Source organism: Numenius arquata, chromosome 2 (assembly GCF_964106895.1).
Source record: "Numenius arquata chromosome 2, bNumArq3.hap1.1, whole genome shotgun sequence".
NCBI classification, from domain to species: Eukaryota; Metazoa; Chordata; class Aves; order Charadriiformes; family Scolopacidae; genus Numenius; species Numenius arquata.
In genome coordinates this window covers 55,648,501-55,675,845 of record NC_133577.1, presented here as the reverse complement: position 1 = coordinate 55,675,845, position 27,345 = coordinate 55,648,501, and the positions used below count along the sequence as shown (strand labels likewise).

Sequence of the window (27,345 nt, the reverse complement as noted above, 5' to 3'; positions counted from 1 at the left end):
TTTAATGATGTGAACTTTCTTAAATTACAGTAGAATACAAGTGAGGCACAAAGTTTTCTCAAGAAAGTCAGCATTGCCCAGAATTCACAAATAACTTGGAAATAGTGGGAACAAACTTTCAGAAGTCTCAACCCTTTTTAGATAGGTAGAAACCATTTTCACTTACAGCCAGAATGGAGCTGGTCTATACATCACTTGTTCTTGCTGCACTGCATTTTTTAAAAATAAGTAAAAATAAAAATAAAGGATATCCACAATTATAACTGAGTGAAATTAGTATGTAGCAGAAAAGGAAAAAGGTATCAACTTAGTTTTGATGTCTAGCTAACTGTTCTTGCCTCTTTTTTTCTATCTTATCATCAGAATTCTTTGGATCCTCAAAAATCAATGATGTTTTCATTAAATCTAGAGATACTGCTTTGACGTTCTGTATACACTGTACTGCCACAAACTGGACGGTTTTGGACTCATGATACTTTAACAGAATCTAAGGATTAAATAAAACGGGAAGCTTAATGCAGGCAGAGCAAGACAATACTTCATTAGTTGCAGTAGCACAGCAATAGGACTTGCAGCATAGAAAAGTATTTCCAAGCAACCAAATTCTACAGAGGGCTCAAATCTCCCCAAATGTGAAACTGTCTTGCCCAGACTCATCCAATCCCTCTCACAAGCTCTTCATCCAGCTTCAGAACCCCTGAACTCACCAGCATATAGGCCAGCCTCACTTGCCTACCCAGGAAGCTGGCAGACAGAAGTTACCACTATCTCCTGTTGTGCCACAGGCTCACCATTAAGCTTTGACCAACGGCAGGACTGCATCCTGCTCGATCTGAAGGATCTTTCAGACAGAGAACAGAAGTTACTTTGAACAGTCTTTGAATATCTGTCTTGGAAAAAGTCACTCAAGTTACAAAAAACAAAGTGGTATCCTTTCACTTATAACAGCCTTTTCAGGAGAGCAACAATGACACCCTGTCTTCTAGACTACTTTTTTTCAACATGTTTTTTGACAACACCATCTCATGTAAGCTACTTACAAACTTCAGTCTATTCTCTTTCGTGCAGTCAGTGCAAGCCTCCATTTTGTGTGCAGCATATTTCCAAGAAGATACAGGATTACTTGCATTTTGCTGATGATCACCTGGGCAAGAGTCCTACGAGCTTGTATTTACACACAAGTAAGGCAGGTGGCACTTCATGCAAATCAAACATTTCTCTCTGCATAAAACAAGTTTCTTCTCAAGCCAGCTATACATCCCGATAAATACAGGATCCTAACTGTACTGCAGGTATTCACATGAATAAAACATGACTACGCAACAACAGTTAAGAACAGATATGATGCATTAAAATTTGATTTCAATGCAACACAAAAAGAGCCTAAAATGTCTGTAAAGGCATTTCCCCATGGCCACGCATCAGGATGCTGACAGCACTCACTAAGTCATTAATTTCTCAGCTTGATGGACTTTTGGCGTCAGTAAGCCCTAAATTCACAGGGACATACATTTTTTTCTATCTTATTTATTATTACTCTTATCACCATCTTGGGCCTCCACCTTCAGCCAGAATGAGGAAATGTAAGGGAAGAGGCTCCTTTGCCCCGTGGAACACCATTCACCTCAGAAATCTCTGCATGGGTGTACTCCAGAAGTACAACTGGCTATAAGACTTCCCAAAACTTCGAAGGTGTGGAATGTGATATTTATACCCTTTTCCTCTTAAAACCCTACCCAGGGTTTCTGGGAAACATCAAGACACCTGTAACACTTATTTGCTCTTAACTTGTCTAAGAATGAAAAGCATGCTATATACAAGATATTTAGCACTCTTAGAAAACATAAATACATTATGGTACAATGCAAAGTATACCTATTTTAGTTTTGAATGTCAAAACCACTCAGAGCTAAACTCAGTAGACAACTCCCATTTATTTTTTTGCCTCTTGTCATATCACCGATGTGAGGAAAGTGGATGTTGAAAAAAGAAGACATCAGTATTGCTGATTCGCAAACAAAGAGGAAGGTTATAGAGGTATTCCAGAATCAACCTTTTCGGATAGGCACAAAAGCAGCAAAAAAGCAGAGGCTGAGTGCTACTGCACAAATATAGAAAAAACCCTTATGACACAGACTCAACAAGAGATCTAGCCTACAGCGTTTAGGCCACAGATTACAGGAATTAGATTTGCTTTATACCATATGAGAAATAACTTCAGACAAAATACTTCTTGGTTAGGAAAAGCATTCTAAAATCCTTGGTGTAGTGCTCATATCAAGACCTCAAATATTTTTTTGTTTGGTTTCAATATGTGAGAAAGAGCTATATACAGGTTTCTTCATCTTTCCACTTTCTCAGAGTTCTCTACCTGCACATTTTCTCTCCCCAAAAGATAGCATTTTAAATGGCTGCTTCCCCTCCTTAAGCCTTGCATTTTTAGTGGAGTCAGGGTAAAATTACTGAGTCCTTGAGAACACCCAGCTCCACCCATGACAACACATCCAAACAACAATTTCATCTTTGGCTCTTCTTCCTGTGTGTCTCATGTTCCATTTGTTTCCTGCCTTCCTCTATCATTGTTGCTCAAAACACAAGCAAAGGAACTTGGATGAATATGCCTTTGACTGAGGGGGTATCTTCTGCCAGGTAGCTTCAAGGAAAATGTAAACTACTTGTGTTCGACAGGATTCAATTTTCAGAGAGGATGTAACAGCTATTTAACTACCGCTACACTTGAACTTTGCCATTTACCATTTGAGTTGAACAAGAGTTATTGACAATGACTTCAACAAAGGATGCTTGTGTATAATCACAGAAGTCAAGCGTGGTTTGAACTACAACAATTTATAAATAACTCCTGCAAATTCTAGAAAGGAGATTTTACTGCTTAATACACAAAGGCCCAGTGAAAGTAAATCTATTAAATAAAATATCTATAAAATAAAAATATACCAGCAGAAATACCCTCTTATGCATACCTTGCTTGGCACAGATGAAAAACATAACGCTTAAACCATGAAACATCTTTTCCTGAAATTAAAAAAAAAGCAAAACCACAAATTTGAGGATGTTGCCTAAATTTACACTATTTACCCTTAGAAGAGGTACAGACCAGCCAGTGGCAATACCAGCTAAAGTGTCCTCATGAAGGGTATCTTAGAGGATACAGCCCAGGCAGACACTGGCAGGCTCTGCCTGTGCTTGGAGCCAACCCCAGGGCGTGTGACTACGTTACTGCACTTTATGTACTACACACTTCTCACAGGGACTTACTGCATGAGCCTCCACCACAGCATGATAGCAGCGGTCTTGGTTAACAGAGAGTACTGCCAGATCACACAGGTGCCCGCTTGGATGTATCAGAGATCTAACCAAAGTCTTCCAGTAAGTACTAATCCTGACACCGGAGTACTTTAGAATTGAGGATGTAGGCCTGTTCCAACCCTGACAGCCTCCGTGGTGCCTGTGAAAAGAGCACTATAAACAAGAATTAGATCCAATACTCCAAAGACTTATCCAGTATTTATTGTGAGCATGTAACTCAAGTTTCCCAGGACCTTTCGTGTACTTGATACGATGTATGTAGGTGCATTATGTTGAATCAGGTTCCAACATACATTTTTAACTAAGGAGCAAATACACATCCATAAGGAAAATTGAGATCTTCAATTTTAGAAAGAACATCAAAAAAGCAAAAAGATCAAAACATCCTTTTAGTCAGTATGGATGTAAGCAGTAGGTAGACACGGGAAAAGGGGTGAGAGGCCACACATTCATCATCTTGTTCCAAGACTTATCTGCATTTTTGTAAAGAATTTTAAACCAGAGTTGGTTAGATAACTTTAGTTTGAGGAAACATAAATTTATTTTAAATTGCCACTATATCATAGCTAATTATCACAAATAACATAATTCATAAATGCAGAGCTGTTACAACGGATCTCTGTGTTCCAGTTCTGTAGTTAAGTATTTTTGGTGAAAATACATAAAACTTAAGTTTATTATTTTGTATCTAAATAAATGAAGAATCACAGTGTAGAGATTAGGTTCCATATGGTTATATGTAACAAATCTCATCACACACAAATAATTACTGACACTTTTAACCATTTATCTAGCTTTCAAGATGCAATAAATTAGATACTGGCATTTTCAATACTAGCTATTGACATTCATGGTGTAAAATGTCTAATACAACAACTAAGAATTTTTATTTCATGTGAACAGGGACCATTTCTATTTATCTCTAGAACAGAAAACATCCAAATGCTTTTGTGACATTTCATGGAGGCACAGAAAATATCGCGCAGCAGATAGTTTTGTGCTTAGTGATGTTTTCTCCTATTAGTATCTAGTGCTAAATCCTGAGAAGTCAAGCTTGGAAATCTCCTTTTCATTGGAAAAACTTGTTCGATCTATGCGAGAGCTTGGGCTTCCAACTTTACTCAGCCAGGATTTCCTGCAAGAAAAATAAGAGAGGGTTAGCATATCAAGACTTCACATGTGGGGTTTATTCTCCTGTCATGCCTTCCCTGCCCCCCCAGCTTTTTTTTTTTTTTCTTTTTAAGAGCTATAAGGAGCCTTCAATGAGGAAACTTCCGCAAATATGTTTAGTTCTTTTCTGTTTTCCCTCACTTTCTGCTTTAAAAGGAAAAAAGCCCTATTTAAAAGGTACCAGTATTTCAAAGAATATGACACAATATTGCATAAAAATACATCTGACAAAAGGCTTTGTCAGATTTACTGTAATGATCCCTTTTAAATGCTTATAATAGCATTAAAATAGGCATATATTACCTTTGCAGATTCAATATTATATTTTCAGCAAGGACCTAAAAAACGTTTATAATTGAAAAATACTATGAAAAAAGAATTCTAACAGCCAGTTTACCCTTTTCTGACAACTAAAAGAAATGTAAACTGAAATGAAAATGAGTAAGTTCAAAACCAGTAAAAATACATAAAGCAAACAAAAATTAAAATTATGTCAAAACAATACCAAGTTGTAATAAATACTGAACTTCATACAGGCATTGTTAAGTGGCAATTTTGCATGCATTTGCATTATGATCCAATCTTCAATTATGCTGGTGCTTGACTTCTTCCACAGCAAGGTAGAAAATAGTATTGAACACAAATCACTACAAGGTAATCAAGGCTGGAAGCTGACAGTGCAATGCTCCTACATACACACTCACTATATTCCTATCCTGCAGCAATTTGCTAACTCATAGAAGGGATAAACGGTTGTGTGATAAAAGGAGGTGCACAAACACTTGAAGTGCAGCAGCAGATGATTCTGCTTACAGAGAGGTTTATTTACAAAAAATACTTTCTCAGTATTTTCTGTTTACTAAAGTCTCAGAAATAGGAAAGAGAAAGTATTTAGTGTACCATATTTAAGGAGAAATATTTCCACACAAGCATTTCTTATAACTTTAATGATGCATAAACCGGTATAGATATGTACTTGTGATTAGTATTAAAAAATATATTATTAATTTAAATTCCAATTTGAAGACCATAGACTGTCATGTTAACAGTTGCTAATTAATCCTTTGCAAAAATCACACTAAGCATTATAAAATGCAATGTTCTTACAGTAAGACTTAGTTCTGATTTCTTTATAATGAAAATTGTGCATAGAGGTAGTTTATCTTGAGCCAATAAATAAAACACCCCTGATGAACAGAAATGTATCTTGTTATGTGACAAGATTTTTAAGAGAATTTCTGACTCAACATAACACTGCAAAATATCTCAAGTGTCTTAGCTGGTTGTAAGAGACAGGTCACATTCTCCAAACTGTGCTAGTCCTTCATAAAATTGGTCTCATCTCTAGCACAGAAAGTTCCAAACCTGTATTCAGGATCTACACAACTAACTTTATTCTTGAAACTCTGCACACAGTCTCTTGATCATTAAGAAATATACATCCTTAATATTTTATTAAGAAAGTATGTATGTCCTACTACTCATGTATTTTGAAATATAACCCTAGGAGCTTGCTTGGTGGATTATAAACTTGCAGTGCCAAAGAGCTCCATGAGTTCCTTCTTTTTTGACCACTACAACAGAGGCTCTATATGGAAAGACTTCCTAGAAAATACAAACTAGATATGGATAGCTCATGTTCGAAGTGTGACAAGCCTTACTTTAGTATACAGCAACCAAAATGAAGAAGTATTCTGTCAGATGTTTACACACCTTCACACCTCTTATTCTTTGCTTCATGTTGTGAACAATTTCCCTTCTCATCTGTTTTGGATGAAGCCTTTCCAGTAAGGAGTACAACACAGGAATAGGAGTACATCAGCAAACAGGAGAACCCAACCTTCCACTCTACACTGGAGCCCTAAAGGCAGACCAGGTATTATGTCAGAAGGAAAAAAGCTTAGTAATAGACCACTCCACTTTACTCCACATTATGAAAAATTTGAAAAGCCCCTTGTTTATTTAGCAGAAAAGTCTCTAATATAATTGGATGTCCTTGAGAGAAAGAAGAACATGTATTTGTAATACTGAATGAATTAAACCAAAAATTGATCTGCACTAGTTTTAGAAGACTAATGTGACATTCACAAGTGAACAGACTTTTTCCTTTTTTTCTTTTCATTTTAAAGGTGAGCTTTTCCTGGACAAAACCAAAGGAAATATACTCCTTACCCTGCCTTCACAACTGTACATAAGACCAAAATTCATCCACGGCTGCTTCCAATTACCAAATCCCACTGCATGAACTCTGTAAACTTTGCGCAGAGCAAACTTTATTCATTGTCAGCTCCATATACTCTCACATGAATAAGGATAAAGTACAAATTACGAAAATCCAATTAAAACAATCCAGTTCCACAGAAACTCTTTATAGGATGCATGTATTTTATACCCTATTAGGAAGTGAGGAAGAAAGTGTTACAGAACTGCTCCCTACCTGGGATTTACATGACTATAGGGGCTCAGTTCCTCACTGATGTTAATATTTTGCAATAGGATTGATATTCTCTCACTTTGCTCAAGTGACTGACCATTCACTGAACACTATGAAGAAGCATTTTATTTTTTTTACAAGGTAAGAAAGCAGGAAATCAGTATTTTCTAAAAGCAGTACACAGTTACAGTTGTTTTCCTCATTTATCTACAAAGTCAAAAATGTCATCTCCAATATCTTTGATAAGGGTAATATTTTTAAAATGGTTTTAACTTTCATTAGTATCCAGATCAATAGACTCAAGTTAGGAACACATTTTGTATCCTCCTCTTGCTTCACTCAGCCTTCTTAATTTTCTTTCACTTATGCCATGAATTTCAGATCACCCAATGTGTGCAACAGATTACTAGCATTTGGAGTTTTAGCTTGCCATTTATAGCATTCATTTTAAAATTCACTGCTGCTACCCACTTCTCTTCAGGAGTGAGAAAGTCTGTTTCCACCTTGCTCATCACATGGGGTAGGTCTGAATCAAACAAAGACATTCCTTTAGTCTGCAACAGGACGGTATATAGCTTACTCTTCAGTAACTATTTTAAAGGATCTATTCCTAAAGAGACACTGCTTCAAGGAGTCTGGAACAAGAGCTAATCTCTCAACAGCCATTTCCCACCATGTTCATTGCTCAAGTATTACAAGTCCATGCAACTGCTCTGTGCCATGCTCCAATCTCACTGTTCAAAGTCAAATGGCAGTGTGGGGACTAGATCAACTAGGATGCACTTTAATCACAGATTTATGAGCTACGCAACCTCCCTGTTTGGGGGAAAAGCCAGGCAGGCCAGAACCCTAGAGTGTCTCCTCAGGGTGTGCAGTGCTCCTTGCACCCCCCTCCCACCCTCTGCCACAGGGTTGAGAACATCTGATGATTGGTTCATTCAGACAGGGCTGTTTGCAAAAATACCCCAAAACCAAACCTAAACAACATTCTTTTCCTTTTATCATTTCATTAACTAAAATGAACCTTGCTAAATGGCTCTGGCTTGTTACCTAGGCAACTCGGCTCTTTCCACTCAATGTTATTGGAAAACTATATCTAAAGAGCTGGGTTTGCACCATCCCAATTTAGATCCTTGCAGAAATAGCCTGGCTGCGTACAGTATTCCAATCAGGCGTCTCCTGCAAGCTAAGGTGCTTGCCTACCTGTTAACTTGTCAGAACGAAGCCTGACCAGGTCAAATCTGGAGAGCTCTCTGGAAGTGTTATTTAAGGAGCTTTGTTTCTGTAAGGCAAGGTAGTACTAGCACAGCCCTAAAATACACCACACTTTGAATACTACAGGCAGTAGAGTAACTTTATGATTTCCCCAAATAAGATTTTTTTTTTTAACGGAAATCTATGCTATAAAACAGATTTATCTCAAAAAAAATTGCTAGGTTGGCACTATTCTGACTAAAATCTTCTACTTCAATAAGGAAAGAGTAATTCTGATGCAGGAAGAAACAGGGCTTTCTGCACCTTTACACAGCAGGCATGCCAAACAAGGATGGAAAGGAACAATGCACTTTTCCTGTGCTACACTCCGTATCAAACCACCAATATATATAGAATGCTGCTACAATAGTTCATTAATTATATGCAAAAAGCACAATTATTTTATCCTGAGACTGGAACAATTTACAGTCTACAGGGCTAGAAATGGACCTTAAAATGACCTACAGTCACAGTTTAGGAATATGTTTGTTTGTCTTCACCTTAACCCCAGCGTCACTGACAGTGGAAGGAGAAATGGGTGCTTCTATTTAGAGGGAGAGAAAATAAAAGGCACTGGCTTGTTTACACTATTTCCCTTTGTTTGGGATAAGATAATGGAGAGAATGTTGCTTTTTGAAGATTGTATTTACATCTGTGACAGTGTATAGATTAGGATTACAAATATTTATAAGATACCTCCAAAATGTTGTTGTATTCTGAAACAGTACTGTCAAGTTTTCATAAATCTTGATATTTAAATGTTTGCAGAAGAAACGTGGAATTCTTTATCATTGCTGCCTGGCTTCTGAGCTTTTGGGAAGAACTTTACCCATGGTTTTCAAGCTTTGTTCTACAATCATAAGGGCTAGGAACATTTTACTTAAAACCTTCTAAGTAAAGCCTCCAGTAGCCTGTATAGTAAAGGCATCTCTCAGCTTACTGTAGAGCCATTCCATTGTCCCTACACCTCTGCTCCTGCTGCCAGAGCCTAATAGTAAAATAGGAATCTGGAAATAAAATTTATAGGCTTCAGTGTTGTTGTAGAAAAAGTAGCAAGAAGGATAAAAACCTTGGTAACAAAAGTGTGTTTGAAAATACTGGGTTTTGACATATCAGTGTGGCCTAAAACAACCCCCACCATATTCAGCATTTTAACTTTAGCAAAAGCAATCCAGGTCCCAGTAAGAAGAAAACAGGTTCTCATAAAAAAATACATGAGGGAACCTGGAAAGAATTACTAATATTTTGATACAGGATAAGGTTAAGAGGACTCAAGCAATATGTACAGTCAAATTTCTCCCACTGGCCTGCATCCTCTGCTCCAAATAACTTTTTCAGCTCTCAAAACTAGGCTCGAGCCTGGGGTAGAAACCTGAAGCCACCTGTCCCAAAATGCGTCTGCATCTAGAGCTTTGCTCGAGGGGACCTCTGTGCTGCCATGGAAACTGCTGCACCTCCTCAAGCAAAGGGCACTGGGTGGTTTTTAGACTGTTGTGCGTACTGCCTGATACACAACCAAACCCACTGCTGGCAGCAGCTCACACTAGGCCAGGATCAGGTGTCTGCGCCTTATTGCATGTCCATGCCGTTTGCGCCTACATACCTGCAAAAGGAAGGAGGAAGCAGTAGAGAGAGAACAAGGCAAAGTACATGGGAGGGGCATTTTAGCACATTTATTAGAATGACCCCACCACAATCCACCAAATTGAAACCAAGTGACAGGTTACTTTGGAGGATTAAAAAAAAAAAAAAAAAAAAAAGCCATCCAGCAGTAGTCTAAGGATACAGGCCAAGAAGTGGGCAGGCTAGAAAGAAAGCAACCTGCTCAGGCGTAGGCACGGGGTTTTTTTCTTGCATACAATGCAAAGATCTGTTGTTGATTTTCCTATTAATAGTTTTGGGAAACTTCAAGTAGCATTTAATAATTTACTTAAACCTGGGATCATAAGAAGTGTATTTTTTTTAAAAAGTTACCAGAATACCTCTTTGTTCTGACCATGTTAGGCAAGTGATGTTTGGCTTCTTTCGTAGATCTTACTGGAAAAAAATCAAGCAACGTTGCAGAAATTCGTTCCAAAGAAGAGTAAATGAAAAGTAAAACCAAATACAGCCATTTCAGTAACTGAAAACAGCTTTTATGTCCACAATGACTTACAGAAAGTACAAGACAAAAGAGAATTTCCTGTTAAGCTTGTGTCCGATCTTCCCAAAGCAGTAAACATACCAGAAAGCCAGAAGCTGCAAAAAGCCCATTGTACTTTTTTCCTTGTAATATGTCTGCCTCTGCAGGGTACGATTTGTCTCACAAGGCAGACTAGGAATTTTGGCTGACCCAACTCCATTGCACAGAACGCAATTCAAAGTTATTTCTCATTCCACATCTATTAAATCTAAGGCCATAGGAATCTTACATGAGGAAGAACTGTTGTTGTTAGTGTATCAATTCAGGCTTCTGGAAAAGAAAAGCTAGTTCTAATGCTTAGAAACCCATTAGCACCCATCACCCATATAAACTGTATTTAAAACAAACAGCTGTATTATAGAGTTGAACAAAGAGTGGAGTACTACTGCTTCTGACCATCAATTTTATGTCTAAAAACATTAATTAAACTCTTACCTTGACCATTTCAAAGCAACCCTCTTGGAAGACCATAATGAATCATCACACTTTGACCAATTCAATTTTACTTAACATCCATTTTGTTATACAGCCTAATAAAAACATAATAGACACTACAATAAAGGGAGCCCAGTAAAAGCCATCCAGTTGGAGAATTCATATCAAACCAACACCCATCCACAGTCCAGGAAAGCATTCAAATAACACAGAAAACTGCAGAAGACAAATGCAATAAAGAATTTGAAAGACAACACTCTTCTGTTCTCTGACAATGAGGTTCAGCAAGGAAGACACACATAAAAGCCATATGAGGACTAACCCACACATTACCATGCTTCCTGTATCTCCTATGTAATTCTCAGAAGACATATTTACACAGAAAAATACAAATTAATTTATTATGCAAGAACTAAAAATAATGCCAGACCAAAACATAGTGAATTCCATCAAACACCACTTGCTATTTTCCTCAAAAGTCTCCCTTACTTTACAAGTGCTTAAAATAGCTAAGACTGAAAAACAAGAAAACTCATTGAGAGGTTGCAAACTAGCTCTTTCCAATAAAAAAAAAAACAACCCCCAAGTTAAAAGGGAAGCATCACCACTTCTAAAGCATTATGTTATAGAGCACTGAGCAGGTCTGAGTGACACTATTTAATATTTCCAGTGTTGCAGTAACTGCACAAATTTACCTCTCCCTAGAATACCACTGTTTGAATACTTCAGACAGGCTTCACTTTGAAACATGCAAGAGTGACCATTTCTATCAGAGTACTTAGTATAACCATCTTTTTATCTGTAGCTTGTGAAAGTGTTTTTAAGTTTTCTTATTAAGCACCCAGCTAGCTCAGCTTCAGTTTTTCCACTGACTTTACACTACGTGATTTAATTTGCCAATTTAAATTGCACAGTGTCAAAAGAAGCAGTTACACCCATTGTTTAAACATGCAATCTCAAGGAGCATTTTTTAAAGCAACTGTGATATAAAACAGTAGACATTTTAGTATATGAATTAAAAGATCAGAATTTTTTTTAATAGTGTTATATTAGAAAGCACAACTGTTCAGAAAAACACCAAGTAGATTATACTAGCTAATAGTCTGCTTATATTTTACACAATAAGAAAATCTGGGCTTTGTCAAGATGTACTTTCATAATGCTCTATTTTTTTGCATTTTGCATTACAAATATAACTACAATAAACAGGAAGCAAAAGATTAACATATGTTACAGCTATTATGTTCTTTATTTGACAAGAGCTATTTGTGGTTTCCAGCACACCAGCACATGCTCTTGAGGTGAACCCAGCATGGTATGTTTACAAGGAAGGTAACACAGTACCCATGGTACAGAGGATGTATATATAATATTCCCTGGAAATAAAATCCCTTTTGCAATTGATTAGATTTGTTACCAAGAACTAGGGTTTGTTGATGTGTATTATTTATTGTTTCCATAAATAACAGGAAAAAGATCTTGTATTTTTGATTATCTTGGATATATCAGCTGATTATATATATACTTGATATACCGGTATATATACTTGACTTCCTACATGTCTACATTATTCAAACCAGCTTTGTAACATTTCTAATTGTTAGGCTTTGAACTTTCTATTAATATCATGAAAAGCTCAACAGAAAAAAAAGAGACCTGTTCATGTGAGCTGCAACAGTGCTGCAAGCATGCCTATGGTAAAGTCCATTCCTGTGGTCTATAAACAGTCATTACAAATATACTCACTTAGTAGAAATAAACACACTTAACACCAAAGCTCCAAGCTATTTAAGGAAGCTATCAGAGCGTGAACACGTATTTTGGTTTAATGTTTCTTTCTGTAAAAAAAAATAAAAATGTTAAGGCTTTTCATATTTATTGAAGTAGGATCTGATACAGGTTCTTTGCTATTTAGTGGTTCCTGTGCTGTACTACACTGTATTTTTATTACACTTGTTATTTAGACCTTTTCTCTAAAAAACATTTTCCTGTTTACTTGCAACAGTGATAAAATGAATCAAGAAATAGAGATTTCTTTTTCTAGGAAAAAATATTTTCCCACAAAAATAAACCCAGACTGGAAACACTAACCTATCACCTTCTCAAGGCAACTATGGTACACGCTACTTAAAGTTACCGCTTACAGAAAGCAAACCAGCAGATTTAGTGATTTTTCAAATTTTTTAAATTTATTATGAGGATAATGGGCTTCACCTTGCCTCCTAAACTTTCCATTAGTTTTGGACATCTTCCTGCTGACTCACTAGAATCTGCCCTTTAGCAGTACATTTTTTTTGGTATTGAGAGCTTCAGACTTCAAAAGCTGAATACTGTTACTACTTCAAAGACAGCATCTACTGAAGACAGCATCTTATTTCTACTAAAGTCAACAGTGACTTCTAACGAGGACAGTGAGATAGACTTGACCTCTGTTTTTGCAAAATTTAAGCAGAGATCTATGACTACTTACAAGAAATAAACATCTAAAAATCCCAAACCATGGAAACCATCTTTGGAAGAAAAATAGTCCATACCATTTTCAAGTATTCCTAAATAAGTATTGTTAATAGCTATTAATAAGCACCTTGCCTTACACAAATTTTGAATTTTGTCACTTATGCTTCATGTGATGTAAGCTGCCAGAGCAGAAATATGCATCAGGAGGCAATCTGGAAAAAAGATGTTTTGGGTTAACACACTAACATACCTTGGAAACACTTCTCCAACTCATTAAACCTGCGGTGAGATGGGCAATATTCTCTACTGCAAAGAACTTCTATTTTATAAGACATATTGAAGCCTTTTTTAGGATAACTAACTTTGACATGAGCATCAACTAGCTAAATCTGAGTTTCTCTAATATTTTCTAGTGCAAATAACTTGTTTGGTTTCCACTCAATTGTTTACAAACACATTTTCAGAAGAACTATGAGCAATGAGATAAATAAAGAAACACTAAGGTCTTTTTTAAAATAAGCAGTAAGAATTAGGTAAATCAGCTCTGCTTTTTTATGTATATAATTGAGCATATCAGCTATTAGATTTTCAAGAGCATTGCTCAGGCAATGCCACCTTGCCACCTAACTACTGTCTCTCACACAGGTAGTTTATAACAGCAGAGTAAGAGTAATCTGTTGTAATTTCTTAACATACAACAGGTTTTGATATTTTGTGAAATGCTTGGTAAGAAGAGAATTACTGGCAAAGTACAATAAATATGTTCCTAAACTCCTAATCTTCCCATTTTTTCATCTTTCCCTCAAGCTTCAGGGGCTGTCAAGAAGTATCAAACATCTCATTTGTTTTTTGTAATATGTACCATTTCCTTTCTTTCCCTTCCCTCTTTTTTGAAATTTTATTCTGCCTGGACAGTTAAAGCAGACAGAACTGCTTCTGATCACTTTCACACTGTAGACTGCTGCAGGGATTAGTAATGAAGGTTTTGTAATGTAAATTGAGAACTTAAAAAAATCCTAGAAATCCTGTAATTTCACTAGCAACTAATTTTACTAAAATTTGTTATGCACAAATATTTCATTAATATTATGCTTGACAAAACTTAGGTTTTGTAGCTGGTTGTCAGTGCCTCATTAATGCACAAAAGGATGAGTAGTGAATGCTACCAGGCTAGTCATGACTCACCACTTTGAAACAAATTTTGTTTTCCATTACAAAGCTTGCATGCAACACACAGAAAGGGCTTTCCAACAGAATTCATAGAACTAGGATAATTCACTGGTACAGTCACAAATGCTCGCCTGCATTATGCCTTTCCTGACTCAGTGTTTCCTGGCATGGTCATGGCGTAGTGATCACCTGTGTGCAGGTTCTGGCCTGTTCCTTGTTAACTATGACTCAACTGTGTTAATATGCACATTAAAAAGGGGTTCAGGACTACAGTCCAAAGTTACTACTTTCTTGAAGTGAAGAAATAACTAAAGCATTTAAAATAGCTCATTTCAAAATAAACTTTGAGTTACTTGGTGCTTCCAGTGACAAAAATTTCCAAAGGCAGAGAGCTGAAATGCTGGCATTGAAGACTGACAAGTTTCCTAGAATAAAAGCTCTCAAAAGGCACATACTGATGCTCTTTGAATTTGCTCATGAAGGTCTGGTTTGGCCATTTGGCCATAAGTACATAGAGAATCAAAGATGTTTTCCTTTTTTGCAACACCAAGACCTTAGAAGCAAAACAACAAAACAGATCACGTACGACAAGCCTAGTCTAAATTAATTGACTGGCATCATGGTGGAAGTCTATAGCAGAAGTAGAGAAATCCCCACATTTCAGAGCAGTATTTAATGGTCTTAGTTGATCACCCTTTTTTTCTTCCTGTCTTGCTCACTGATAAGGCTGGTGAAAGCAGAATGTATGACCAGTAGCTACAATGGACCAGAAGCTCCTTTTACTATGCAAAGCCCACTGCTTCTTCTGAACAAGCTTTCCCTGGACACTGAACAATGCAGTTTGAAAAATGTAGTTTGTGATAGTATGACTGAACCCTGGCTGAAGAGGCACACATCAGCAGAATGAATTACAATTGAGTAAATCTTAGACAAAAAATTTCACCATTTCTCCTAACCCTACAGGTTGCATCCTCACTGCCAATGCCGTCAGTCCTTCATTCCCTCAGTACATAACTTGGGAATAACTTCACCTCTGTAAAAGTCCTCTGCTACTCCACCTATACTAGGAAAGATAATGCACTCTTATTTGTCTTTTTACTACTTGCCACTCATTTCAGGAGCAATGCCGCTTTCAGTGAAAGGCAGATGGCTGTGCTAGAGCACACTCTGTAGGAAAAGAGCCCAATCGTGTGAAATTCTCACCCTGGTGGAAGCCTTTCCAATGGCACAGAATCAGGATTTCATCCTTTATATCCCCGACAAGCAGCATGATTGCCATTTCATTCAACGTATTACAGAAATACAAGTACACAGTAATATTTTCATTTCTGACATCATACTGAATCATTCTCTTGTTTTCAGAGAAATTAGTAGCTTTGTATTCTATGAGAATTTTCATTAGAAAACACACATGCAAAGATGTCTGAAGTTATACAGCTGTGTAAATAGATGGATAGATACATTGTACACGGGAAAAAGCCTGCATTATACATAGTGTAGAAAAGAATATATAAAGGGCGAGATCTTTACTGTGACACTTCTAGATAGAATATATTCTCAAATATATTTAGGCTTCAAATTCAAAGGATCTGCATTTTTAAAGATCAGGGTCAGACAAAACATACCTCAAACTCTTGAATGCCAATGCTGTTTTAATCACCACAGCACATTTCCTATTGGATGCTAAATGCACACATACCACACGCTAAATTATTTAGAACACCAAACAACTCCAGAAGACTGGAAAACCTGGTACTCGGAAGTCAATAGATGTCAAAATCCAGTCACCAAGAACTTCTGCTAGCAATTCATTAGACAGTGAACACTGTCTGATTCTAAGAATTAAACACAGAATCGTAGAATTGCCTAGGCTGGAAAGGACCTGTCAGACCACCTAGCCCAACCACGAGTCCAACATATATAATGCCATAAACAATCCAGTACACAGTTGACGACTCAGTTATCATTGCAATGTGGGGAATTTAGCCACAGAACTTTGATTAAAGTAAAACATAATAGTAAAACAACTCTCCTGCACTTCTATGAAATTCTCAGTATATACTGTGTAGCATCAATAAAGCAACAACACTGTATTGCAAGCTAAAAGTTCCTACACTTAACTTTGCTCTCCTGTCCTTTGCTACGTGACACAAATACAGCATTTCAAGTATAAGAGCTGGAAGAGTTATTATGAAGGTGCACACAAGTAAAAAAATAAAAAAGTATCTCTACGTAGAGAACAACTTTTTCTCTTATAAAGCAGCAAAAAGGATTTTTATTTAATTAAAACAGTACATCGATTTTGTCTTTAAACTTTATACAGGATGTTACAGTGTTGCCTACATATTTTTTTGGTTTACTTAGACAATGGAAACAAGAGTTCATAATTCAAGAATCGACAGATCTTCTATAAATCATTGTGTTCTTCCATTCTCCTTTGTTTTAATGATAGAAACAACCTTTACTCCTTCATGCAATTTCACTTATTTACCATATATTCTGATAAACGTAGAAATATGTAGAATTTCTACATATGTAGAAAAATACTACCACATTTTCTTAACTTTTTTAGTCCCCAAAATAGATAAAACTCTGCATTTCAGCTTTAAAATAATTTATTTCCACCCTATTTTTGTTTTAATTATTGGACATTTTTCCATTTAATTATTGGACATTCTACTTAGCTTTCTAAAACTGAAGACAAAGCCCCAAAATTCATAAACAGTGAAGGGTCCATTTCTTATTTTAGGTATTAACAGTGCTTCAAGTTATGTTAAGGATCATTTCAGTGAAGGTCTATGAAAAATAACCACCCCCTCAAACAGCTTCCCATTCAGGATATTCACTTATAAAAAATTTTAACTCAAGAGCCTGATCCATTGCAAAGATACCCAAACAACTGGTAAATATATCTCAACTAACTCAAGGATTAAGTATATTGGTTTATGAAATCTGGATTTAGCTTCTTAGACAAAGAAATCCAGCATGAACTCGAAGAGGCAACACCCTTTTTAATCCAGACAAAAAGCAATGTGAATACAGTTGAGAGTCAGAATATTTAATTAAATATTAGTATCTACTGCTTTGCCTTGCTCTTACAACAGCAAAATGATAAAAACAAAGCCAAAAACCCCTGCCCAACTAATGAAATTATAATTGATCATTGAGGGAAAAAAAACCCCAAGACTACTCTCCGTACACCCAAACATGAGTTACAGTGCTGGCCTACCTACAGCTCCTTCACTCTGTCTGGAGACAGAGAAAGATCACTCCAAATTGCTAGAGCAGATTCTCTCCAAAACTCACAGCACTGATGTATCCAAGAGGTTGGATGGCATCCAAGAACTGCATAAAGGGATGACAGTCTCTTACCTCTCACAAAATCCAGAACACTGATTTTATTAGGAAAAAAAGTAATGTGTTTTTCCCAGATATTCAATTCATACACCACTGGTATGACCAGCAAATACCAACTAGGAAACAGACAAAACCCTGCAGCAACAGAGCACTTAGTGGAAGATTAAAAAAAGCTTTTCCTTTTACCTAAACAGGTACACAACCCTTACTTACAAGATTAAGAAAAAATACACTGGCAAAAAAAACAAGAAAAACAAACGTAACAGGGAGAACCCTAAGGAGAACAAATTACCAGAACAGAAAACTATGCACAAACAGTTCAGGCCTTGATCTCTATGTATAGCTTTAATACAATTACATTTACTACAAGCACATGGGAAGAAAATAGTTACATGGCTGTAGTTTTACATAAACCATAAACATTTCAAAGTTGGTACACTGAAATAGAACAGCCACACAATTCTGATAGTAACCTGGCTGGACACCAGACCCAAACATAAACAGAAACGCTAAGGGCAATGCAAAGAGCACTAAATTCAGAATAATCACAGAATCACAGAATCTTCTTGGTTGGAAGGGACCTTTGAGATCATCGAGTGGATATCTTTCCAATTCATTTACATGTGGAAAAATCTTTTTGTTCCTCCAGTTTTTCCTACATCTCTTTATTACGGTTACTCTTACAAATCAAGGCTACCTTGCCACATAATACACTCTATTACAGAATCACAGAATCTTCTTGGTTGGAAGGGACCTTTGAGATTGAGTCCAACCACAAAAAAAAAACCAAACCAAAACAAAACCCCAAACACCAAAAACAAAACAAAAACAAAAACCACACAAAAAAACCACCCACAACCACACCCCACACCCACCCACAAACAGACACAAACCAACAGTCTCGGGCACTAGAGCATGCCCTGAAGGGCCATGTCTACACGTTTCTTAAATACCTCCAGGGATGGCGACTCCACCACCTCCCTGGGCAGGCTGTTCCAGTGCCTGACCACCCTCTCAGGAAAGTCATTCTTCCTAATATCTAATCAAATCCTCCCCTGCCCCAACTTCAGACCATTTCCTCTGCTCCTGTCATTATTCCCTTGGGAGAAGAGGCCAACACCCACCTCTCTGCACCCTCCTTTCAGGTAGCTGTAGAGGGCAATGAGGTCTCCCCTCAGCCTCCTCTTCTCCAAACTAAACATGCCCAGTTCCCTCAGCCTCTCCTCATATGACTTGTTCTCTAGACCCCTCACCAGCTTGGTGGCTCTCCTCTGGACATGCTCCAGCAGCTCAATGTCCTTCCTGTAGCGAGGGACCCAGAACTGAACACAGCACTCGAGGTGAGGCCTCACCAGTGCCCAGTCCAGAGGCACCATCACTGCCCTACTCCTGCTGGCCACGCTATTCCTGATACAGGCCAGGATGCCGCTGGCCTTCTTGGCCACCCGGGCACACTGCTGGCTCATGTTCAGCCGGCTGTCCACCAACACCCCCAGGTCCTTTTCTGCTGGGCAGCTCTCCAGCCACTCTGCCCCAAGCCCGTAGCGTTGCCTGGGGTTGTTGTGACCAAAATGCAGGACCCGGCCCTTGGCCTTATTAAACCTCATCCCATTGGCCTTGGCCCATTGGTCCAACCTGTCCAGGTCCCTCTGTAGAGCCTTCCGACCCTCAAGCAGATCAACACTCCCACCTAGTTTGGTGTCATCTGCAAACTTACTGAGGATGCACTCAATCCCCTTATCTAGATCATCAATAAAGATATTAAACAAGACTGGCCCCAGAACTGAGCCCTGAGGGACACCACTGGTGACCAGCTGCCAACTGGATTTCACCCCATTAATCACAACTCTCTGGGCACGGCCATCCAGCCAGTTTTTCACCCAGTGAAGAGTACACTTGTCTATGCCATGATTCACCAGCTTCTCCAGGAGAACGCTGTGGGGGACGGTGTCAAAGGCATTACCAAAGTCCAGGTAGACAATGTCCACAGCCTTCCCCGCATCGAGAAGGCGGGTCACATGGTCATAGAAAGCGATCAAGTTGGTCTACTGCACAAACTATTGCACAACCTGAGTGCTGCGAACACAGCTCTAACTTACATTACTTGCCATTAACTCCACAAGCAAGTTCTGACAACCAAAAACTGCAGGTCCTTGCTAGTGCATCAAAGGTGCAGCTTGCACAATGTTTCCTTATGAACTATTGGTACTTAAAGACAGAAGAGAGAACTACCCATCAGCAAAAAGGACAGAGGAAAACCAAGTTAGTTTAAGCAGAATTAAATGTGGCAAAGATAGAGCAAGCAAGTATGAACTGTAGTCGTGTGCCTAAATAAGACAGAAGACATATTACAGCACCACTCTACAACACATCAGCAATCACATCCTCTCATCTTCATCATTATGCTCAAAAGGACCACAATCTGTGTGAACATTGGCAGAAAAGTCTATGGAGAATAAGTTACTTGGTTGCTGGGTAGTTTGCAGATGGCAGGAATAAAGGACACACAAGTAAAGTCTCACATCAGGTAAATCATGAGACAGCGCATGATGGAAGATCAAGTGACAGGTGAAGATGAATGAGTCTTTACTTGTAGCTATCCATCCACTCAGGTGTGGAAGCAAGAGAAACAAAGAACTATGTCCACTTTCAAACAAAGACACAGATAAACAGAACCACTCATGGGCTTCTACAGAAACCACTTTGTAGGTTGCTCCAAAGTAACGTGCTCTTAAAACTGGGGATTTTTGCGTAAAATATGAGAAAGAACACCTAAATCTCTGTTTTATGATGTTACTATGTAACATTCAAATTGCACACTTTCCTGATATGTTTTTAAAGTAAATTAAATGTTAAAGAAAATTCAAAGTCCCAAGCAATTACTTATTACTTGCTGTTCTTCAGAGCACCTCAGTGAATTCTGGAAGAGACTGTGTTTGCTAAGGAATGCAAAACACTTCCCTTATGGCAAAATTCTTTCAGATAATCACAGAATTGTAAGGGTTGAAAGGGACCTCTGGAAATCGTCTAGTCCAACCCCCCTGCCAGAGCAGGTTCAACCAGAGCAGGCTGGACAGGAACACATCCAGCTGGGTTTTGAATATCTCCAGAGAAGGAGACTCCACACCCTCTCTGGTCAGTCTGTTCCAGTGCTCTGTCACCTTCAACGAAGTTTTTCCTCATGTTGAGATGCAACTTCCTGTGTTCCAGCTCGTCTGTTGCCCCTTGTCCTGTCACCAGGCACCACTGAGAAAAGCTTGACCCCATCCTCTTTACACCCGCCCCTCAGATATTTATAAGCATTGATAAGATGCCCTCTCAGTCTTCTCCAGGCTAAACAGATGCAGGTCTCTCAGCCTCTCCTCATAAGAGAGGTGCTCCATTCCCTTGATCATCTTTGTAGCCCTCTGCTGGACCTCTCTAGTACTTCCCTGTCTTTCTTGAACTGCGAGGCCCAGAACTGGACACAGTACTCCAGATGTGGCCTCACCAGGGCAGAGTAGAGGGGGAGGATAACCTCCCTTGACCTGCTGGCCAGGCTCTTTTTAATGTACCCCAAAAGACCATTGGCCTTCTTGGCCACAAGAGCACATTGTTGGCTCATGGTCAACTTCTTGTCCAGCAGGACTCCAAGGTCTCTCTCTACAAAGCTGCTTTCCAGCAGGTCAGCCCCTAACCTGTAGCGGTGTATGGCTATATATATATTATTCCTCCCCAGGGGCAGGACCCTACACTTACCCTTGTTGAATTTCATCAGGTTCCTTACTGCCCAACTCACCAGCCTGTCTAGGCCTCACTGAATGGCAGCACAGCCTTCTGGTGTGTCAGCCACCCCTCCTAGTTTTGTGTCATCAGCAAACTTGCTGAGGGTACACTCTGTCCCCTCATCCAGGTCGTTGATGAATATATTGAAAAAGACCAGAGCCAGTACTGACCCCTGGGGAACATCGCTAGTTATACACCTCCAACTGGGCTCTGCACCGCTGATCACAACCCTCTGAGCTCTGCTATTTATCCAGTTTTCAATCCACCTCACTGTCCACTCATCTAACCCACACACTTCCCAAGCTTACCTACAAGGATGTTATGGGAGACAGTGTCAAAAGCCTTGCTGAAGTCAAAGTAGACAACACACACTGCTCTCCCCTCATATACCCAGCCAGTCATTCTATTGTAGAAGGCTATCAGAGTAGTCAAGCATGATTTCCCCTTGGTGAATCCATGCTGACTACTCCCGATGACCTTTTTTTCTTCTACATGCTTAGAGATGACATCCAAGATGAGCTGTTCCATCACCTTTCTGGGGATGGAGGTGAGGCTGACCAGCCTGTAGTTTCCTGGATCCTCCTTCTTGCCCTTTTTGAAGACTGGCGTGATATTAGCTTTCCTCCAGTCCTCAGGCACCTCTCCTGTTCTCCATGACTTTTCCAAGATGATGGAGAGTGGTTTCACAATTACACCTGCCAGTTCCCTCAGCACTCGTGGGTGCATCCCATCAGGGCTCATGGATTTGTGGGTGTCAAGTTTGCTTAAATGATTTCTAACTCAATCCTCCTCGATCGAGGATGAGTCTTCCTTACTCCAGGCTCTCTCTCCTACCTCCAGGGTCTGGGACTCCTGATGGCCAGCCTTAGGAGTAAAGACTGAAGCAAAGAAGGCATTCACTAACTGTCTTCTCTGCATCCTCCATCACCAGGGCACCTACCTCATTCAGCAGCGGGTCCACATCTTCCCTAGTCTTCCTTTTACTCCTGATGTACTTGAAGAAGTCCTTCTTATTGTCCTTGACGTCCCTTGCCAGGTTTAATTCCAAGTGGGCCTTAGCCTTCCTCGTTGCATCCCTGCATACTCTGACAGTGCTCCTATACTTCTTCCAAGTGGCCAGTCCTTTTTTCCACATTCTATAAACTTCCTTCTTCCATGTGAGTTTATCCAGAAGCTCCCTGATCATCCACACAGGTTTCCTGCCTCCTTTGCTTGATTTCCTGCTCTTAGGGATGCACAGATCTTGAGCTTGGAAGAAGTGGTGCCCACAACTGCCATACATAGAGGCAGTTCAGGAGGACGGCTACTATGTGCAGTACCTCAGAGATGCCTGACAGTGCTCCAGCCCACCGACAGGCCCTCCTGCCCATGGAAAACATCCACAGCCATTTACAACCAGTAACTCTAGTTTTGGAAGCCAGCCAGGATCAGGATGGCAGAGATGACAAAGCATATCAGCAACAGTTTCATATTACAGAATCACAGAATCACATTTACCTCTGTCAAAAAAAATCACGCAAGTTGTTAGACCAATTAGTTATTTTAGCGATACCTAAGAATGTACCAGGCTTTTCAGAAGAGGCAGAGAAGGTCTGCCACAAAACTGGAGCTATAACACAATGAAAGAGGTTAACACAATGAGGCAGTTACAATCTTAAAACCACTATTACTTGCCCTGTGACTAGAAACTTCAATGTAACTCACTGAATTCTGCCAATAGCATTCATAGCAGTAATTAGTTCCATCTACTGCTAAACAGTTACTCAGAGTAAGATACTACTTAAGGCATGTAGAAAAAACAGCGGAAGGCAGAGGCTTCTACTCGTACTACTGCCAGTCTCAAAGGTTTTCCAAACCTCTTAATGTCTCTGCAATGTCAAGGTGGGAAATGCTTTTGTAAATGGCACTTAGGTATTCAAACAGGCTAACTAGAAACAGTGTGGTTACAGCTACATTAGCCAGTAGCACAGACCGGCAAGAGCAGATCTGTAGAGTACAACGGTTGTTGGTGCTGAGGACCTCACTTCCACACAGTATTATTTCTACCTAAGCCTTTCCAACTTCTGCTTCCATGTTGCTGAAATTTCATTTTCAATTAAAGCTGTCAAACAGCTTTAATGAAATCAAAGATTTTAATGACACTTGGCAATCCCCAAACTGCTGTCTTATTTGGAATAATGTTCTTCAATATTAGCCACCAAAAGAAAATTGATATTTAAATTAGTCACTTTTCTTGTTGCATTGATTCCCCTGTGAAGCAGATGGAAAACAGGATTCCACTAGTACAGTTGGTGAAAGAAATATCTAGAAAGCAACAAATAGAAAGCAGCTTCTACATATGCAAGTAGATTGACATCTAGTGTGAAAACACTGAACTACAAACCCTATACTGCATATCAACAAGGATGAATTTAAAATAACTAAAATGCATGTATTTGTTTAAATGACAAGAGAACCAAATCCTTCAAATACAAGCACCATTAAATCTTCTTTTTTCAAATAGCTACACAGAGCCAAAAACATTGCACTGGTGACTGAGGAAGTATAGCTTCTTAAAAAGAACTGAGATGTTAGCAGTAAATCTTAAAAGCCAGTAACAGAATCAGGAAAGAAACTCAGACAGGAAGACTAAGGAAAGAAGCACAGGCTACTGGTCAAGCAGAAGTTTTTTCTAGCCTTGAATAAGGTGAAGTAGAAAAGTTAGAGACAAAGGCAGAATGCCTTTGATTTGTTTTAGAGTTAATGACTGAAAAAGATCTTGAATACCTTCATTTCTGTAATGTAGTCCAAACTGATGAGTGGTGTAAGTAGTCTCTAGACAACTATGTTCTTTAGCACAATGCATATAGCCATGAAAAACAAAGTCTGTATGTTGCAGAATAGAGAAATAAAAGGTTTTTCATAGTTATCACACTGAAGATTGAACCCTAGTGTCAACAGCATTACAGAATCACAGAATATTTTGGAATTCAGCTTATTAAATATCTTTAGTCAAAGATGCTTTCATTGCTGCAATGTAATCTCAAAAGCGTTGGTCACCTTTTTATTCTTACCAGTATCATGTCTAAGGTCATGGTACCACTGGCAGAGATTTCGGACCTAAACTGTTTTTCCTAGAAGTTTCAGCCATTTCAGGCCTATTTGCACCTTCTTCTCTATAGTAATTTTGTAAAAGCAGTATTTAAAATTGTATCTTGAAAATCTGACAGAAGTGCAAGAAGCACATTCACACTACAGTTCCCAATCCACTTACAATTAATTTACTGTAACAATATTAGGATATCTATTCCAGCCCCTGCCAAAATCTCCCCAAGCCTATTCATTTCATACCCATATGCTTAGATATTAGACGCTTTCCAGAAGCTAATAATGTCAGCCTATTGGTAATGTTTGTGTGATGGCCCTTGTCCATACAGCCCCCTTTTTGTGTCACTGTTGAAAACAGCTCTTAATAGAACACACACTTCCAGCCAAAGACAGTTTACAAGCCTCCTATGAAATAAGAGTAGAATTAAACAGCAGCAGTTGAAGCTGTTTGAGACATCGACCACGCGTATGTTCTCACTCCAGATATTCTTAGAGACAACACTCACAGTCTGTCCACCCCAATCCTTATGCTCAGTGTATGAATACACTAGATGGATTAAACATTGCTACCTTATTTCCCCCTCAATCACAGAATTCTGGGATTAAAAAGCCTTTGAAAAGGCCTTGAGGGAGAGGGGCAGGAGCATGGAAATAATTACACATAGAGACGATGCAACCTAAAGATACTGATAAGAAATTTTTTTACATATTTGATTAATTGTCCATATTCACATAAGGAAGCCTTCAGGCCACACAGTATTATTTTGCATTTAGCATCACCTAATATTACCAAACTGATATTAAAGAGCAGTCAACAGCAGACATGTGGTACCTACAGGCATCTAAGATAATTTTTCTCTCTCATTAGTTTCTGAATTTCCCACTAGTATTCCTCAACTCTGAAATTTTTTACTCCTGATGATTGTCTCAAATCTAAACCACTGGTGATTACATTGTGTTCTGATAACCTATTGCCCAGAGTGATGGGTAATTGCCAAAATTAATTCTTTTTTTATGAGTAAACGTGATTCCTTAGCTTGACATTAACTCAATATGTTAATCATTGAACAACTGACAATTTCTAATCTTGTAAATATGACCAAAGGCTTGTTTTTACTCAGGAAAACTCAGGACTCAATGGAACCTCTGCGTGAGGAGTCAGAAGCGAGCGATGACTTCAGGATAAGCTCTGTAAATGGTAAATGCATCTGAAAAACTGAAACAGCTGCTCACTGTGCCATTTTTTCAAGGGCACAGGCAGAAAACTGTAAGCCTACACACTGAAGTAAAACTTTCCTGACAGTAACTATACTGTACATGTTAAGTCAACCAGAAAATAGTTTCTTAGCACTATTTAAACTCTACAGAGTTCTAAAGAGAAAGCTAAAAAGAATTTTCTCAGTACCAAAGACCTTGACAATCTCAAATATATCCAGTTTTGCTCCCCAAGCTAAGGATTTTCAGAAACTGCAAACAAGTTTCCCTAAGGAAAAAAATACTTATCTTGCCAATTTTTGTTTTGTGCTAGCAACCTATCAATACGAAACTAACTGGAGAAATACCTAATAAAGATCCAGGACTGCACTCAAGATAATTACTCTGGAAATACTGAAACCAAATCAAAATTACATCTTTTTTGGAACAAACAGCTTAAGTTTTGTTTTCCTTAAATATCTGACAGATCTAGGGAATAAGTTTCTTTATACTTATTTGACTCCATTCACTATATCTTACACATTAGTCATGTAGTTTATAGTTCATGTTACTTTTAAGGTTTATTCCTACCAAAAGCAGTTTGTGTCTCATGTCCTTTTCACACACTAATCCTAACAGTCAAAGTCCACCTCTAGCAGCTGTACTCTGTACATGAGGTACAGAGTTTTAACTGGACACGGCCAGTTTAAAGACTACCATTATTTAAACATGGTAAATCAAGAGAGGTTTTGTATTCAACTCCAGGAAGAGAAAGAACATAAACAACAAATTAAATAAAACTCCCTGCATCCCAAGATACGAAAACTCCACAGTTCAAAGAAAGACTGCAGGAGATGGAGAAAGGAATACTGAATGGATGAAAGAAGTGAACACATTCAGAAGCAACACATGAGATTCCTGCTGTGGAGAATCTCCAATTATGAAGCAGTTTCATACCATATTTTATTGGCTCATGAGCTAAACACGCCACACTGTATTTTAACTTTGTTGTGAGGCTGAGAAATTTAGAGCCCCTCTCTAGATTCCAATATAGCTCTGGCTGAACATTTCTGAGAAAAACAATTCAGAATTCAGTTAAACTAACTATCCAACATAGATCCAGGATCTGCTTTTTCTTACTTGTCATTAGTATTATACTGAGTCTGATTAAAAAAATAAGACTTAAGTGTCTTGGCATTACTTGAACGTAATTATTTTCTTTCTTTACCATCTTTTTTTTCTTTATTAGGAGAACTGGATATCAGAAGAACAAAATCTACAATGAACCTGAACAGATATGGCATAGAACAAGAACTACCTAGAAACTATTCATAATACTCTTAGTACCTCCTTTTCACTAAAGACTTCTACTAATCCCACACATTCAGATTTATTAATAAAGTACCAGAAAATCATGAGACCAGCTGAAATCTTATGAGATGTTTGAAATAAAATTCAGATGTTTTGCTTGCCTTTGGGTTTTGGCATTATCTTCGTGTGCCAACTTTTTCTC

The 27,345-nt window shown here is 38.5% G+C and overlaps 1 protein-coding gene across 1 annotated transcript in view; it reads right to left on the bottom strand.

Moving 5' to 3' along the window:
- Positions 1 to 1,916: 1,916 nt before the first annotated feature.
- ACYP2 (acylphosphatase 2) overlaps positions 1,917 to 27,345 on the bottom strand; it is a 47,128-nt gene continuing 21,699 nt past the window's right edge. Inside the window, exon 4 of the mRNA XM_074166964.1 lies at positions 1,917 to 4,462. Coding sequence (XP_074023065.1) covers positions 4,348 to 4,462 — 115 coding nt within the window. The 3' untranslated portion in view covers positions 1,917 to 4,347. The remainder of the gene's footprint in view (positions 4,463 to 27,345) is intronic.